Source organism: Suncus etruscus, chromosome 17 (genome assembly GCF_024139225.1).
Source record: "Suncus etruscus isolate mSunEtr1 chromosome 17, mSunEtr1.pri.cur, whole genome shotgun sequence".
Classification (NCBI taxonomy): domain Eukaryota; kingdom Metazoa; phylum Chordata; class Mammalia; order Eulipotyphla; family Soricidae; genus Suncus; species Suncus etruscus.
This window is the reverse complement of record NC_064864.1, coordinates 9,416,109-9,430,629: the sequence shown is the minus strand read 5'-3', so window position 1 is coordinate 9,430,629 and position 14,521 is coordinate 9,416,109. Positions and strand designations below refer to the sequence as shown.

Sequence of the window (14,521 nt, the reverse complement as noted above, 5' to 3'; positions counted from 1 at the left end):
CCATATGAGATGCTGGGGATCGAACATGGGTCAGTACTGGGTCGGCAGTGTGCTAGGCAAACACCCTACCACTGTTCTGTCACTCTGGTATTCTTTGTTGTTGTTTATTCATATCTTTATTTAAACACCTTGAATACAAATAAGATTGTACGTGGGTTTCAGTCATGTAAAGAACACCCCCCTTCACCAGTGCAACATTCCCATCACCAATGCACGCTGGTCATTTCTAAAAACAAAAAAAGGAGTGAAAAAGATGGCATAGCAAATATAAATATATATTATATATAAACTGTATATGTGTATATATGTATGTGTGTATATATGTGTATACACAAACATATCACTGCTCTGGGGCCAGAGCAATACAACAGTAGGTAGGACATTTGCCTCGAAAGGGACTATCCCAATTTCAATCCCCAGCATCCCATGTAGTTTTCTGAGCCTGACACGAGTGATTCCTGAGTATAGAGTCAAGAGTAATCCTGAGTACTCCCAGGGGGTGGTGGCTCCATGCCCCCCATTTTTTTTTTTGGTGGAAATATTAGCTTTATTTGGTGGACAAGACAGAAGTCCAAAGCCTCAGCATCAGTTCCAGCCAAAAGCCCCTGGCCTTCCACAGACCCTTGTTTTTATCCCCCAGAATCAGGTACCACCATATGGTGGAAGCAGAATCATAAGGCATTTGCCTTTCATGCAGAAGGTCATTGGTTCGAATCCCGGTATCTGCCAGGAGCGATTTCTGAGCGTGGAGCCAGGAGTAACTCCTGAGGGCTGCCAGGTGTGACCCAAAAACCAAATACCAAAAACCACCACCACCACCAACAACAACAAAAAATAAAGAAAAGTTGCTTCTTCTCGCCTGCTACACAACCTTTCAGGCGTCTCTTTGAAGGATCTATGTACGTCTTAGATTTATCTTCTCAGGAGCTTGTAGTTGATTCCTTGATACATGTTTCTGGTTTTAGACACCCTGTGTTTAGGTTAGAAGTTTTTCTTTACATTTTCCTGTGATGTGCTTATGCAAACAGCCACTCTATTATTCTTATATTTTTTATAATTATCTTTATTTAAACACCATGATTACAAACATTATCATAGTTGTATGATTACAGTCATGTAAAGAACACCCCCCCCCCTTCACCTAACTAAAAAAATTTATAAAGAGAATCACTGCTCTGAAACATTGTGTTTTTGAAACCTTGATGGGGCAACTGGTGGATCTCAAACAAAACAAAATGTTCAGCAATTCTTAAAAGAATCTGTGAACATAGTTTGGGAAACTGCACATGAGTAGTTTGACATGGTTCATCATGGTGCCAGAAGGACCAGAGGTACAAATGCAGATGCTGCACTAGGAGGCCACACTCATCTATCTACAGAGGATGATAATTCTGAGCAACTGTGCATTAATTCGACTTAAATAACCCACAAAAGGTAAACATAAAAATTAAAATACAGGGCAGGAGTGGTATTGCAGTGGTAGGGTGCTTGCCTTGCACGCAGTTGACCCAGGATGGACCTCGGTTCGATCCCCAATGTCCCATATGGTCCACCAAGCCAGGAGCGATTTTTGAGTGCATAGCCAGGAGTAACCCCTGAGCACCACCGGGGTGTGGCCCAAACCCCCAAATTAAAATACATCCTAGAAAATAAGTAGCCTTTCCCTAAAGCACATCTACAAGGGACCAAATGAGAGAACCACAGTCCTAAATGGTTTCTCTTTTCCCACCAAACCTCAAAAGCTTCCCCACACTCAAGAGTCCCTTATCATGAAGTTGTCTGTTCTAGCATGGCAAGATTAAGGTAACTTCCTTTTACATACACTAGCATGAATGCTTAACTTTTCTCGGTAATAAAGAGTACCCGCAGATGACTAGTAATTTTTGTTCAATTTTTCTGCTGACAAGACTTTAAGGAATGATAAGAGTGCAAAACATATCAGTGGAAGGCTTTATTTTTGTTTGTTCCCTATCTTTAAAAATAAATATTTTTCTACTGAGGGGGAAAAAAGAAATCTTACAATCTATTATCTGATCAGATCATACCCAGTGTATCTTTAAAGGTCATTTCTTTCTATATTTGCATTTATAACATTTGATATCTCTGTGTCTTCTCCTTGCATTTGTACATGCAGTTGAAAATTTATATTTTAATAAATTTCTATGTCTGTTAAATACAAATGTGCGGCCTAAGATAATATCTTTTTTCTTCAGAAAATTACTTTTCTCCTAGGTACACTAATTGTGTCTACTTTAACCCCAAGCCAAAATTCCATGGTTTCTGGTTCACCCGGATGATTCAAAACAGCTTCACTCAATCCACCTCACTGGATCCTAGTTTAATGAGACTCATTTCCAATTCCACACTTTTTGCCAGCTTCGGTTTCTGGGCCAGCTACTTTCCTTTTTCCTTCTTTCTATTTTCCCCTCCCTCTGTTGATGGTGCTGAGATACTGGGTGATCTTGACACACTCAGTAGTGAAGCACAAACTTTGGCCATGGGACTTACTAAGGGTTGCGTGTCAGATTCCAGGTTTGCACATCTGGCCAGAGAATTCAGCAATTGATGTGAGCGGCCAGCTGGGATCACAAGTTTTTAAATTGAGATTCTCACCAGGGTCACTGTTACTGCTCAAAAGGGGTGGTGGTGTCACAGTTAAGGTCATGGTGTTCTTGGGTAGATATGGCATGGTTCCCTCTCTTTAGTTACAGAACTAAGACACATCTGGCCAAGATAAGATTAGGAATCACTTGTAGCATCATCGAGCATAAGTCAAAGTTTCTGAGCAGAGATGGCAGAGCTATTAGGATTGTGTTTTGTACCAGGGACTCAGGATGTTGGTAGCACCAGGGAATCAGCTTTTGGCTTCGGATAACTTTGGCCCTAAGTCATTTCCTGATCTCTCTGCTGTTTCATGAATCAAAACTGGCCTCAGAACAAAAGCTATCTTGGAGAGCCAGGAAGATAGCTCAAAATGTAGGAGAGCAAACCTTGGTGCACAGGCCTGATTTCAGTCCCTGTGGGATCCATACCTTGACTCAAGGCTCACAGAGGCTAGGCAAGTATCTTTAGAAATGGACCCTGGGCCCCTCAGTACCACTGGTGTGCCCCCATCAAAAAAACAAGTATTGGTGACACCCTTCAACCTGAAGTCTTCTCTCAAGTACCTCCCACTTTTGATCTCAAGCTAATATTCTCAAAAACTTGTTCTTTAATGCTTTTAAATAACAATGGTATCGTATTTGGGCCAGAGAGAGTGACCAGAGACAACGGGTAGGGCATTTGACTGACTAGGATTCGATCCCCGACATTCCATATGGTCCCGAGCCTGCCAGGAGTGATTTCTGAGTGCAGAGCCAGGAGTAACCCCTGAGCATCACCAGGTGTGGCCCCAAAACAAAACCCAAAACAAGCAAAAAATAAAAAGTATAATATTCTGTCTGGCTTTTATTCATTGTCAGTGAGATGTATCTGAATTCTCCATCTGTCATTTTCTTCCCTTCTTTCTTCCCTTCTTTCCTTCCGTCCTCCCTCCCTTCTTTCCTTTTAAACTTCAGGTCACACCTGGCAGCACGCAGGGCTTACTCCTGGCTCTTCAGTCAGAAATCACTCCTGGCAGGCTGGGAGAATATATAGGATGCCGGGGATAGAGCCCGGGTCAGTCCCGGGCTGGCTACCTTTGGGGCAGATGCCCTACTGGTGTGCTACTGCCCCAGTCCTTCCATCTGTCATTTTCTAAAGGGAAAATTGTATAAAACTTTTTTGCAAAGGGTAAGAAAATAGTAGAACATTCCAGAATGTCAGCACTCTTCACCTCAAGGACAGACCTTTACAGCTAAATATATATGCTGCAGATCATCTGACCTTCCCATCCACATGGGCCTTAAGAGATGAGAGTTTGAATTTCCTAAAATTTCTTTTTTTTTTTTTTTTTTTTTTTTGGTTTTTGGGCCACACCCGGTGACACTCAGGAGTTACTCCTGGCTATGCGCTCAGAAGTCGCTCCTGGCTTGGGGGACCATATGGGAAACCGGGGGATCGAACCGCGGTCCATCCAAGGCTAGCGCAGGCAAGGCAGGCACCTTACCTCTAGCGCCGCCGCCCGGCCCCTGAATTTCCTAAAATTTCAATAGCATCTCAAAATAAAGTTTCAAAATCATTTCGACCACTGAGATGAACAAATCCTTCAGGATCTGGAATCAGACAACTGTGTGGGAAATCTCTTCGGCCAAACAAGCAATTCCTTCCTCTGAGAAATAGAGTTTAGGGCCCAGTGGTCCTCAAACTATGGCCCTCGGGCCACATATTGTATTTGTATCTGTTTTGTTTCTTCATTGCAAAATAAGATATATGCAGTGTGCATAAGAATTCGTTCATAAGTTTTGTTTTTACTATAGTCAGACCTTCCAATGGTCTGAGGGACAGTCAACTGGCCCCCTGTTTAAAAAGTTTGAGGACCCCTGGAACTTAGCCATGGAATCCATTCATCCTAAGCGGAGACACTGTAAACTAAAATTAAAAACCCCATCCTTCTCATAGGGGTCATGAATAAAGAGGGGGAAAAGATGATAAACTAGCAGCAGGCTATAACTCTGCATTTTAAGGTAATTTACTGACTAATATGACTGTGAACTATTTAAAAAATAAAAATGAACCTACCCAAGAAATGCAAAACATGGGGCCGGCGAGGTGGCGCTAGAGGTAAGTGTCTGCCTTGCAAGCGCAAGCCAAGGAAGGACCGCGGTTCGATCCCCCGGTGTCCCATATGGTCCCCCCAAGCCAGGGGCAATTTCTGAGCGCTTAGCCAGGAGTAACTCCTGAGCATCAAAATGGTGTGGTCGGAAAAACCAAAAAAAAAAAAAAAAAAAAAGCAAAACACTATAATATTTGTAACTATAAAATATCTGAACCATTTAAAATGTATTCCCATTAATGGCTACCTTCAGTCCATCTGCAATGAAGAAACATATAACCAAGCTTTATAATTTCAGCTAGAAACAATATCTACCTCTACTGTAGTGACTAAAGCAGCCTCTAGTTTCAGTTTCATTTATTTTTACTTTCACTTTTATTTTACCTTTAATCTCTCTCCACCTGCGTTTTCACACATTTTGTCAAGAAAGTCAGCCTAGGATGCTTTTAATTAACCCTTCTGCCTCCGGGAATACATCAAATCTAGCCATAATGTCAACACACACCCGCACAATTTGAAAGGAATGGCGTTGACTTTATTTTATTTTCTAATCTTCATGCAAATTATGTTGGGCTGCGATTTGGGGGGGGGGGGGGGCAAGCTACTAACGGGGAAAATTCTGGCTTATAATGTGGGCCTCTGATGGTTGCAGCATTTAAAATGCATTAAAGACATCCCAGGAGCTCTTTGCAGATGTACTGTGAATACAGTGTGTAAGTGCCCTGGCCCATGAAAAGGAACAAAGAACAGACAAAGCTGAGGTTCAGATAATACAGAGTGAAAAACCGAATTGAAAAAAGTCTGCCTCACTGTTCAATAAGCGATTCAATTATAGCAAAAAAAAAAAAAAAAAAAAAAAATTGGCCAGCATTTAGAGCCCTGAAAAACCTGAAAGTCAAGAGGGCCACTTATTTAACTATTTTATTTTATTTTATTTTATTTTTTCCTTTGTCTTTTTTCAATATATGAAATCTTTATTTAAACACCATGATTACAAGCATGATTATAGCTGAGTTTTAGTATTTTATTTTATTTCTTTAGGGAGTGCCCCCATGTGATTCTCTACCAAGCAAGCCTGTATGTGATTCATTGCAAAGGCCTGGTTCTGATAAGTGCTAGAGATAGAGAGACCTGGTATAACTGTACCCAGCAATGCACAGAGGTACCCATGTAGTGCCAGGACTCAAACCTGGGCTGGGCACAGACTAGGCATGTGCCCTAACCTTATTGCACTAGCTCCCAGCCCCCAGTTTAGCTGTTTTGAATGCAGACTGTATTTCAAGGACTCTTTCCCCTAGCCAAGGGGTGGAGCGAGTTTCACCTGAATGAATAGAATGGCAGCCTTGGAGCTGGTGCTACAAACATTAATGAAACAGAACTGCAGACAGACCTCCTTCCATGAACTTTTGTCTTGCAAAGCCTGTACAAAGCAAAGGACTTCACTGCCCTATTAGTGACTTGGGTGACAACTAGTGGGGGTAAAGGCTGTGATTCTGGTGTGTCTGCATCAGACAGGGCCTTCAGGTTGTGGTCGCTGTGGATTGTCTGCAGACGTGGCTGCTACTCAGAGATTCAACCTTTCTTAGGCTAGTGAAGCACATCCTCCTGGAAGGCACTAAAGCAATATCAGAAGGAAATACTCCATGCTCGAGGGGGAAGAGAGGTAGATGAATAAATCATTACCAAACAGGCAGATTTGGGGACATATTGAAATTCTTCCTCCCAGTGCCAGCATAGATGAAAGAATACTACAATTGTATGATAGCCTTCCAAACAGCTAGGAATCATTTCTTAGCACAGAATTTGGACCCACAATTTCCTTCCTTCTCTCTCTTTCTATCAACTTGCCAGGGAAGTTAGGAAATTTTTTAACTACTTTCATTCTAGGTTTCTAACTTCAGGAATCAATTAAATCATAATTTAAAAAAAAAAAAAAGTCGGGTAAGAGAGAGAGCACAGCAGTAGGGCATTTGCCTTGCATGCGGCCAACCCAGGAGGAACCTGGTTTGATTCCCGGCATCTCATATGGTCCCCAGCCTGCCAGGGGCGATTTCTGAGTGCAGAGCTAGGAGTAACCCCTGAGCACTGCTGGCTGTGAGCCCTCCCAAAAAAAAAAAAATCAATAATATTAAAAAAAATTTTTTTTTTTTTTGGATTTTGGGCCACACCCAGCAGCGCTCAGAGGTTACTCCTGGCTACCTGCTCAGAAATAGCTCCTGGCAGGCACCGGAGACCATATGGAATGCTGGGATTCGAACCAATCACCTTAGGTCCTGGGTCGGCTGCTTGCAAGGCAAACGCCACTGTGCTATCTCTCTGGCCCAATCAATCAATAAAATTTTTAAATAATTCATGTCACTTAACGAGACCCAGAAGAATGCTTTATTCTTGAATACTTTAAATCTCCAATAAAATTTGTGATTTAAAGGAATCACAAATTCCTTTAAATTTGTGATTGAAAGGAAGAAGAGTATAATTTTTATTATAGCTACAGTAGAATTATTTCCCAAAGACAAGATCCAGTTTCAAAGGTGAATCAAAAAGACAGCCAAACAAGCCAATTTGTTATTTTCAAGTCTGAACTTTGAAAGTTGGATTAAAATAAAAAATACTCAGAGATCAGTACATTCTATCCATGGGTAGAACGAAAAGACTTAACTTTGGAAGTGGTACTGAGAAGAGTGAGTGGAGGCAATAACTGATCAGGGCTTCCCAAAGAGCAGAAAGTGGGCCTGAAACACTCAGCTCTCAAAAAAGGCTGTTAAAAAAATCCATGTGCTTTGCATGCAGCTGACCCGAGTTCAATTCCCGACATCCCATGTGGTTTCCCCTAAGCACCACCAGGAGTGAGTCCTGAGCACAGAGCCAGAAGTTACACCTAAGCATTGCCAGGTTTAGTTAAAAAAACAAAGCAAAACAAAACAAAAAGAAAAAGCCACAATTACTGGGCTTTATAATAATGAGAAATCATTATTCGCATTAAGGACTCTTTCAATTGGTATTAGTGGTTGGTAGTTTACAGTTAACCAGGAGACCTGAGTTTTTTGTTTTTTGTTTTTTGTTTTTAATTCAAGCCTGATGGAGTCAAGCTAATGGATTAGACTAAAGTTTAAGCTGTGGCCATCTGGAATATTCTTTCACCCACAAATGACTATGCAGGAGGCTTTCAGTGCAGTGTCCATTCCATTAAGGGGGACAGGCAGACAGCTCTAAGGGCAAATACCCATGTTTGCGTGCGCCCCCCCCCCCAGCTGGATTCTGTAGAACAACCACCAAGCAACCTGCCGGGGCAGCCCTTGAGCATACATGCTAGCAGCCCAGAACAGCGCTTCCAAGGGTGTAGACTGAACAGACATCAGAATTTAAAATTCTCCTTTTGGGAAATATGGTAGTTCTGCATTTTGCTACTAAAAACGAAAAGCTAGAACATCTGAGACTTAATACTGAGTAACAGTTTGTTTTTACCCCCTGAAGAAATCAAATTCTGATGTATGTGTACTCACTCAGAAAATTATGAATTATGATTAAATTCAACCTCTCTTCAAGGCATTCCAAAATGAATTCCATCCAGAAGCAGCCATGCCAAAAGACTGAGCCGATTCTTTTGTGTTTGGGGCCACATGCCACACAGCGCTCAGGGCTTATTCTTACTGGATCGCCCCACAGGAATCACTCCTGGTGGGACTGGGGGCAACATGTGTCCATAAATAGTGCTAGGGACTGCATCCAGGCCAGCCACGTGCAAGGCAAGAGATCTACCCACTGAACTATATTACTCCAACCCTCCCAAACAATGTCTCATCATCATATATTCAGCTCCATGGTCTGGGACCATACAGATGCAGATTAGAAAAGAGTTTTCAGAGAATTAAGATCTAATTTGTTTACATCTATTTGCTGAGTATACAGATGTTTAGATTTGTGCATGTTTGTTTCACTGAAGATTAAAACATGTGTATGTGTTTAAGCTATCTCCCGTTCCTCCCATCTAGTCTTTAAATAAACATCTCTCTCCTCTCCTTTTCTCTCTTTCTTCTATCTCTCTCTCTCCCCCAGCAAGCAATGCATGGGACCACCAAATTCAGAGACCTCTCCATTCAAAGTACATGTTCCAGTTCTTTGGAGTCCTCTCTCTCCCACCCTACTTACATTTCTTTTGTTTTTGTGGGGTGTCCACAAATAATGATGTTCAGTAAGTTTAGTCCTGGCTCTGCCCTCAGAAATCACACTTAGTGGGCTCAGGGTCCCATAGGGAATATGCTGGAAATCAAACCTGGGTCTGCGGGCCCGGAGAGATAGCACAGCGGCGTTTGCCTTGCAAGCAGCCGATCCAGGACCAAAGGTGGTTGGTTCGAATCCCGGTGTCCCATATGGTCCCCCGTGCCTGCCAGGAGCTATTTCTGAACAGACAGCCAGGAGGAACCCCTGAGCACTGCAGGGTGTGGCCCCAAAACAAAAAAAAACCTCGGTCTGCTTTGTGCAAGGCAAGCACTCTCCTAACTTCTGTACATAGCCCACAACTTACACTTCTGAAGGTATCAAATACCAGCACCATGGGCCAGCTCCTGCATAGCAATAATCTCAGGTTGTTCTCAGGACTAAAAAATTCCTTTGAAATGCACATAAAAGCATTTTCTGATTATTATCTGAGACTCAGACAACAACCAAAGCATGACGAGAAAACCAAAATGCTCCTATAAATAGCCTTTCAGTTGACTTTGAAAACAAACATTTAACAAAAAAATTTTATTTATTTACTTTTTTTTTTTTTTTTTGCAGGACCTATCCCAAGGCTTCCCCTCTGCTGAGTGGCCTTTGGCTGACAAAAAAGACACGTTCTGATAAACAGGTAAAGTCACCCATTATCTATGACTAACCTCTGCTGCACTCACATTCTCTCTGCGGGATCTTCCTAACAAGAGGCCATCAATACACGAGTGTCCTAGAGAGTCTTATTACAATAATTACACCCTTGGAAAAGTCTACTGGTACCAATTACTCTAAAAGATTTTTCAGATGAAGATCAATCTTTTCATGCTGGGTGGCAGTTTTAAAATGTGATGGAAAGCCTTAAAGAAATTCATCAAGTCCTTAAAAAAAAAAAATACAACCACCCCACAGTTTTGTTCAAAAAATCATTTCATGATAACATGGACAAGAACAAAAAACAATCCTGGTTGACAATGAGAATGAAAATACAATATCCCAGGACTTGTATTTCATTACACTTAACAAGAACGTATCCAGGACTGTAAGTGGAAGAGAATTGGTTAACCTTGGGGACAAGTACCTGAGCCCTTCTTTTCCATAGGAAAAAAAAAAAAATCTCTTTTTTTGGCTATTTATCAGAAAATGGCAGATTGTGCTTCTTGGTACCTGTACTGAAGGCTCTCCTATCATGTCACATTGTCTACAGCACCTGGATTTGGCAGGAACCCAAATCACAAACTACCTGCCTTCAATCTCCTTCAGGACTAGGGAAATGGCAAAAAAGGCTAGAGCAAATGCCTGGCAAGACTTGATATCCTGAGTTCGATCCCCAGCATCCTATACTATATTTATCCCTACCAACCAGCAGGACCCTAGTGGCCCCCAGCACCCAACTAGCACTGCATCACCCTCTACCCAAGTTTCAGATCCACAAGTCTCAGTTAAATACCTCCAGAAATGGGTCCTGAACCCACTGAGTAATGCCTGGGGGCTGCTTCCCAGTCCTGACTTTGCCCTCCCCAAAACAAATCTGAAGGAACTAGGAGAGAGAAGTGGGAAATTAGTGCTTAATTGCTAAGTGAGCTTCAGTTGAAAAAGTCCTAGATATGAATATGCATTCAAAAATAAAAAATGAGCCAGAGCGATAGTACAGCAGGTAAATGAAGTGCTTGCCTGGCACCAGGCTGACCCAGGTTCAATCCCCAGCACCCCATATGGTCCTGAGCCTGCCAGGAATGATCACTGTGTACAGAGCCCAGAGTTATAATACCTGGGTACAGCCAGATGTGACTCAAAAAGACAAACAAACAAACAAAAAAAAACAAAATAATCAAAAATGAAAAATTCAACTATATATGATTTATTACACAATAAGAAAATCAGCACAAAATTCCAAGAACAAGTCTCAGATTAATAAACTAGTTCCTTGGGTGCATGTCTGTTTAGTCTTCAGATCATTAACAAGTCCAGACCCAATTATAACTCCCCAATGTCTTCATATTTAGACAGTCATACAAGGCCCTGTTCCAATGCAGATAATCATAAGATTTGGTCACATGAAAAACTAGTGCCACATTATATACTACCTTGGGGATGATCTGCTTTGCTGAGTTTATGCATTATTGAGTTGCTTTAGTAAAATTGTGAAGCGTGTTTTCTTCTGGATAAGTAAAACTGTATTTTTAACTATGAGAATTATGAAAGAAGTAACTATTTCTCCATGTTCTAGCTTATTTATAGGCTGCTCAGAGATTCAAATTTTGAAATGTTCCATGTCAAGTATATACTATAATGAGTTTCCTTTTCTGAAGCACACGGCCCTCATGTTTTCACACTTCGTATCTATTTTAAGGGACAGCAATGCCTTTGGAAAGTAGGTAGGGGACAGCAATAGAAAGTGAGAAGCTGATTCTAAACGACACAGTGCAGAATAGAAATAATAAAGATATGTCTTCATAGAGAAAAGGAGTATTACCTGGGTGGATGGTGAAATGTTTTATGATGGACTTCAATCAGAAATCAAAAAGACTATATGCTGACACTATGCCAACAGAAAAAAAAAAATAAAGCTCCTCACTCTATAAAACTAGGGCAGTAAGGCTAGCAGGATAGTTCAAAAGGTGAGCACAAGGCTATGCATGCAGGAGGTTTAGGATAAATCCCTGGCATCACATGTTCTGAGTACCACCAGGAAAAACTTCCCACCAGCAAGGAGTGGGAGTATAACATGAGCACTGCCAGGTGTGCCTCAGAAGCTTAAAAAATAATAGGAGGGGGCAGAGAGATAGCATGGAGGTAAGGTGTTTGTCTTGCATGCAGAAGGTCGGTGGTTCGAATCCCGGCATCCCATATGGTCCCCTGAGCCTGCCAGGAGTGATTTCTGAGCATAGAGCCAGGAGTAACCCCTGAGCGCTGCTGGGTGTGACCAAAAGAACAAAAAAAATTTAAAAAAAATAAGGGCTAGGAAGACAGTACAGCAGGCAGGGTGCTTGCCTTGAATATGACAGACCAGGGTTTGATTCCTGGCACCCTATCTGGTACTCTGAGCCTTGCCAGGAATGATCCTGAATACAAAGCCAGGAATAAGCCCTGTGCAGTCAGGTGTGCCCCTCCCCCAGAAGTCATTTGATTACACACTAAAAAAACGCACATTATAATTATGGTATTATTCTAGAACCAGCATGCAGAATAAATCAACTAACATTGCCAAAAAGGGATAGTCAGAGGTCAAGCTAACCTTTCTCCCTCACTTTTATTTTCCTCTAAATTAGCTGCACATAAAAAGTTTCAGTGTAGAAATTTTGCCATAAATCTTCGCTTTACAATCAAGTCTGATTACTTGTTTTTCAAATTTCCCAAGTTAGGATCTCCAATTGGCCCTTGAATAACACCACAGATGTGCCATCTACTTACTTGTGAATTTTCTCATCCAAAGGGGAAAAAATCATAGTACTAGAAATACAGAATAGTATGTAAAATCATCTCATGATTTTTACAGTAATATTTTCTTTTCTCTGGCCCGCTTTAAGAATAATACAGGTTAGGGGGCCAGATAGCACAGGCAGTAGGACACTTGCCTTGCATGAGGTAAACCTAGTTTCAATCCTCAACACCACTAGGAATGATCTCTATGCAAAAAGGCAGGGGTAAGCTTTGCATACCTCCAAATGCGGCCCATAATCCCTTGCAAACCATACAAAATATGTATTAATCAACCTCTTAGTTGAAAGGTAATAAAAGACTTTAGGGAGTTTTTAGAAGTTTTAATATTCTACTACATACAATCTCACTAAAAGTACAGATGTCAGAGTAGAAAATAAAAGAGGGTATTTCAAACTTTCAGGGTCATTTGATGTCAAATACATCAATATTGTAGTTGGGATAACTTTTATACGGGCTCTCTCTTTTGGGAGAGCTGTATTTAAAAAGAAAATTCAGGATTCTAGTCATTAACCCTCAAGCTAGTTCTCCTGAAGAAACATTCTTTTCACATTTCACTTGCAAATCTTGAGTTGCGTTCTATATGCTATTAGTAATTAGTGTTAAATATGAATAAGTCTTGCATTTGCTCATAACATATGCATCCATTTAAACAGTTGATTTTGTGTAATCATAACTATCACTGACAACTTATTTTCCCTTCCCCAAAATTGGCACTTCATTTTATTTTTTTTCACTTAATTTTTTACTTAATATATCTCATGTTTTATATATGCTGAGAGGTACTTCATTTTATAATCTCATATTTTAGTGCAAAACAGACTTTTGGCTACTTTAATCATTTACGACATCATTGCAGATTCAACATAAACAAAAAGAACCATCCCTTTTGAAGCAAATCTTCAAATTTCCAAAACACAACAGCACTTATTCTTATACTAAAACCTTGGCATCCTAAGCAATTTTTTTGGAAATGCATAGGGCAGAAAATATCATACCAGAGCACATGAACTACAAAAACAGGCTTGCATACCAGAAGTTAATATCTCTGCCTGGGGGCCGGGCGGTGGCGCAAGAGGTAAGGTGCCTGCCTTGCCTGCGCTAGCCTTGGACGGACCACAGTTCAATCCCCCGGCGTCCCATATGGTCCCCCAAGCCAGGAGCAACTTCTGAGTGCATAGCCAGGAGTAACCCCTGAGCGTTACCGGGTGTGGCCCAAAAACCAAAAAAAAAAAAAAAAAAAATATCTCTCTGCCTGGTACTTTTTATCAACAAAGAAGTTTAGCAACAGCCTCCTCAAAAAAATAGTTCGAGCAAAGGACTCTATAGATCAGTCTTTTTTTTTTCCTCGAGAGGAAAGCAAGCAGAAAAGATGAGAGGGTACCTGCATCAATTTTCTGGAGAGCTCATTAGTAAGAAACTCTTCTTCCTTCTCATAATTTACAGCAAGGGTTTCTTTCTCCTTCTGCAATGCTTGAATTTTCTTGAAGAGAGTATTACTGATGAATTCTTCTTCCTGTTCAGCCCTGGCTTGCTGTTAAAAAAAAGAAAAGAAAGAAAAGTTAAGAAACCAAGAAATTTACTAACTGAAATACACTTCTTTTTAGAGGGGATAGCCATGAAACATGGAGTTTTTCCTCCCTTCTCTGGGGATCCCACACACAGTTATGGCCATCCAGATCACCCCAACAAGCAAAGTAGCACCGAGACTAGTACTCAAGGTTTCTTGCTGGAGAATCTTAAGCCACTAAGCCATTTTTTCTGGGCCTATGAGCTATATTTTTAATTCATCAAACACCCCAAGAAATAGAAACTAGCAGCAACCATAAAAGCAAATTTGACTTATTTCCATGTCCCTGTACTATGTATGACCTTTCTTTTTCAAATAATTTTGAAAAGAAACTCAAAGTCAAGATCCCTCTGCAGTATACATAAGCAATCCTCGGATAATAAAAAACAACACAGAAAGATCCTTCTCCATTTGACTACCCAGGTAATTTGGGGGAAAGTGTTTCATCAAGATATGATCATTCTATCCAGTCCAACACACTTCAGAAGTTTCTAATGAAAAGATCTAGTCAACATTTCATTTTCTGTGGGTCAGAGATATTCAAATCATTTGAAAGTAAAATCATGTCACCTTTCCAGGAGGTGACTGAAAGAGTTTGGACACTTAAA

At 41.0% G+C, this 14,521-nt stretch overlaps 1 protein-coding gene across 1 annotated transcript in view; it reads right to left on the bottom strand.

Annotated features, from left to right (window-relative positions):
- Positions 1-14,521, bottom strand: part of CCDC6 (coiled-coil domain containing 6) — a 139,714-nt gene that overhangs the window by 52,414 nt on the left and 72,779 nt on the right. Inside the window, exon 2 of the mRNA XM_049790524.1 lies at positions 13,728-13,877. Coding sequence (XP_049646481.1) covers positions 13,728-13,877 — 150 coding nt within the window. The remainder of the gene's footprint in view (positions 1-13,727; positions 13,878-14,521) is intronic.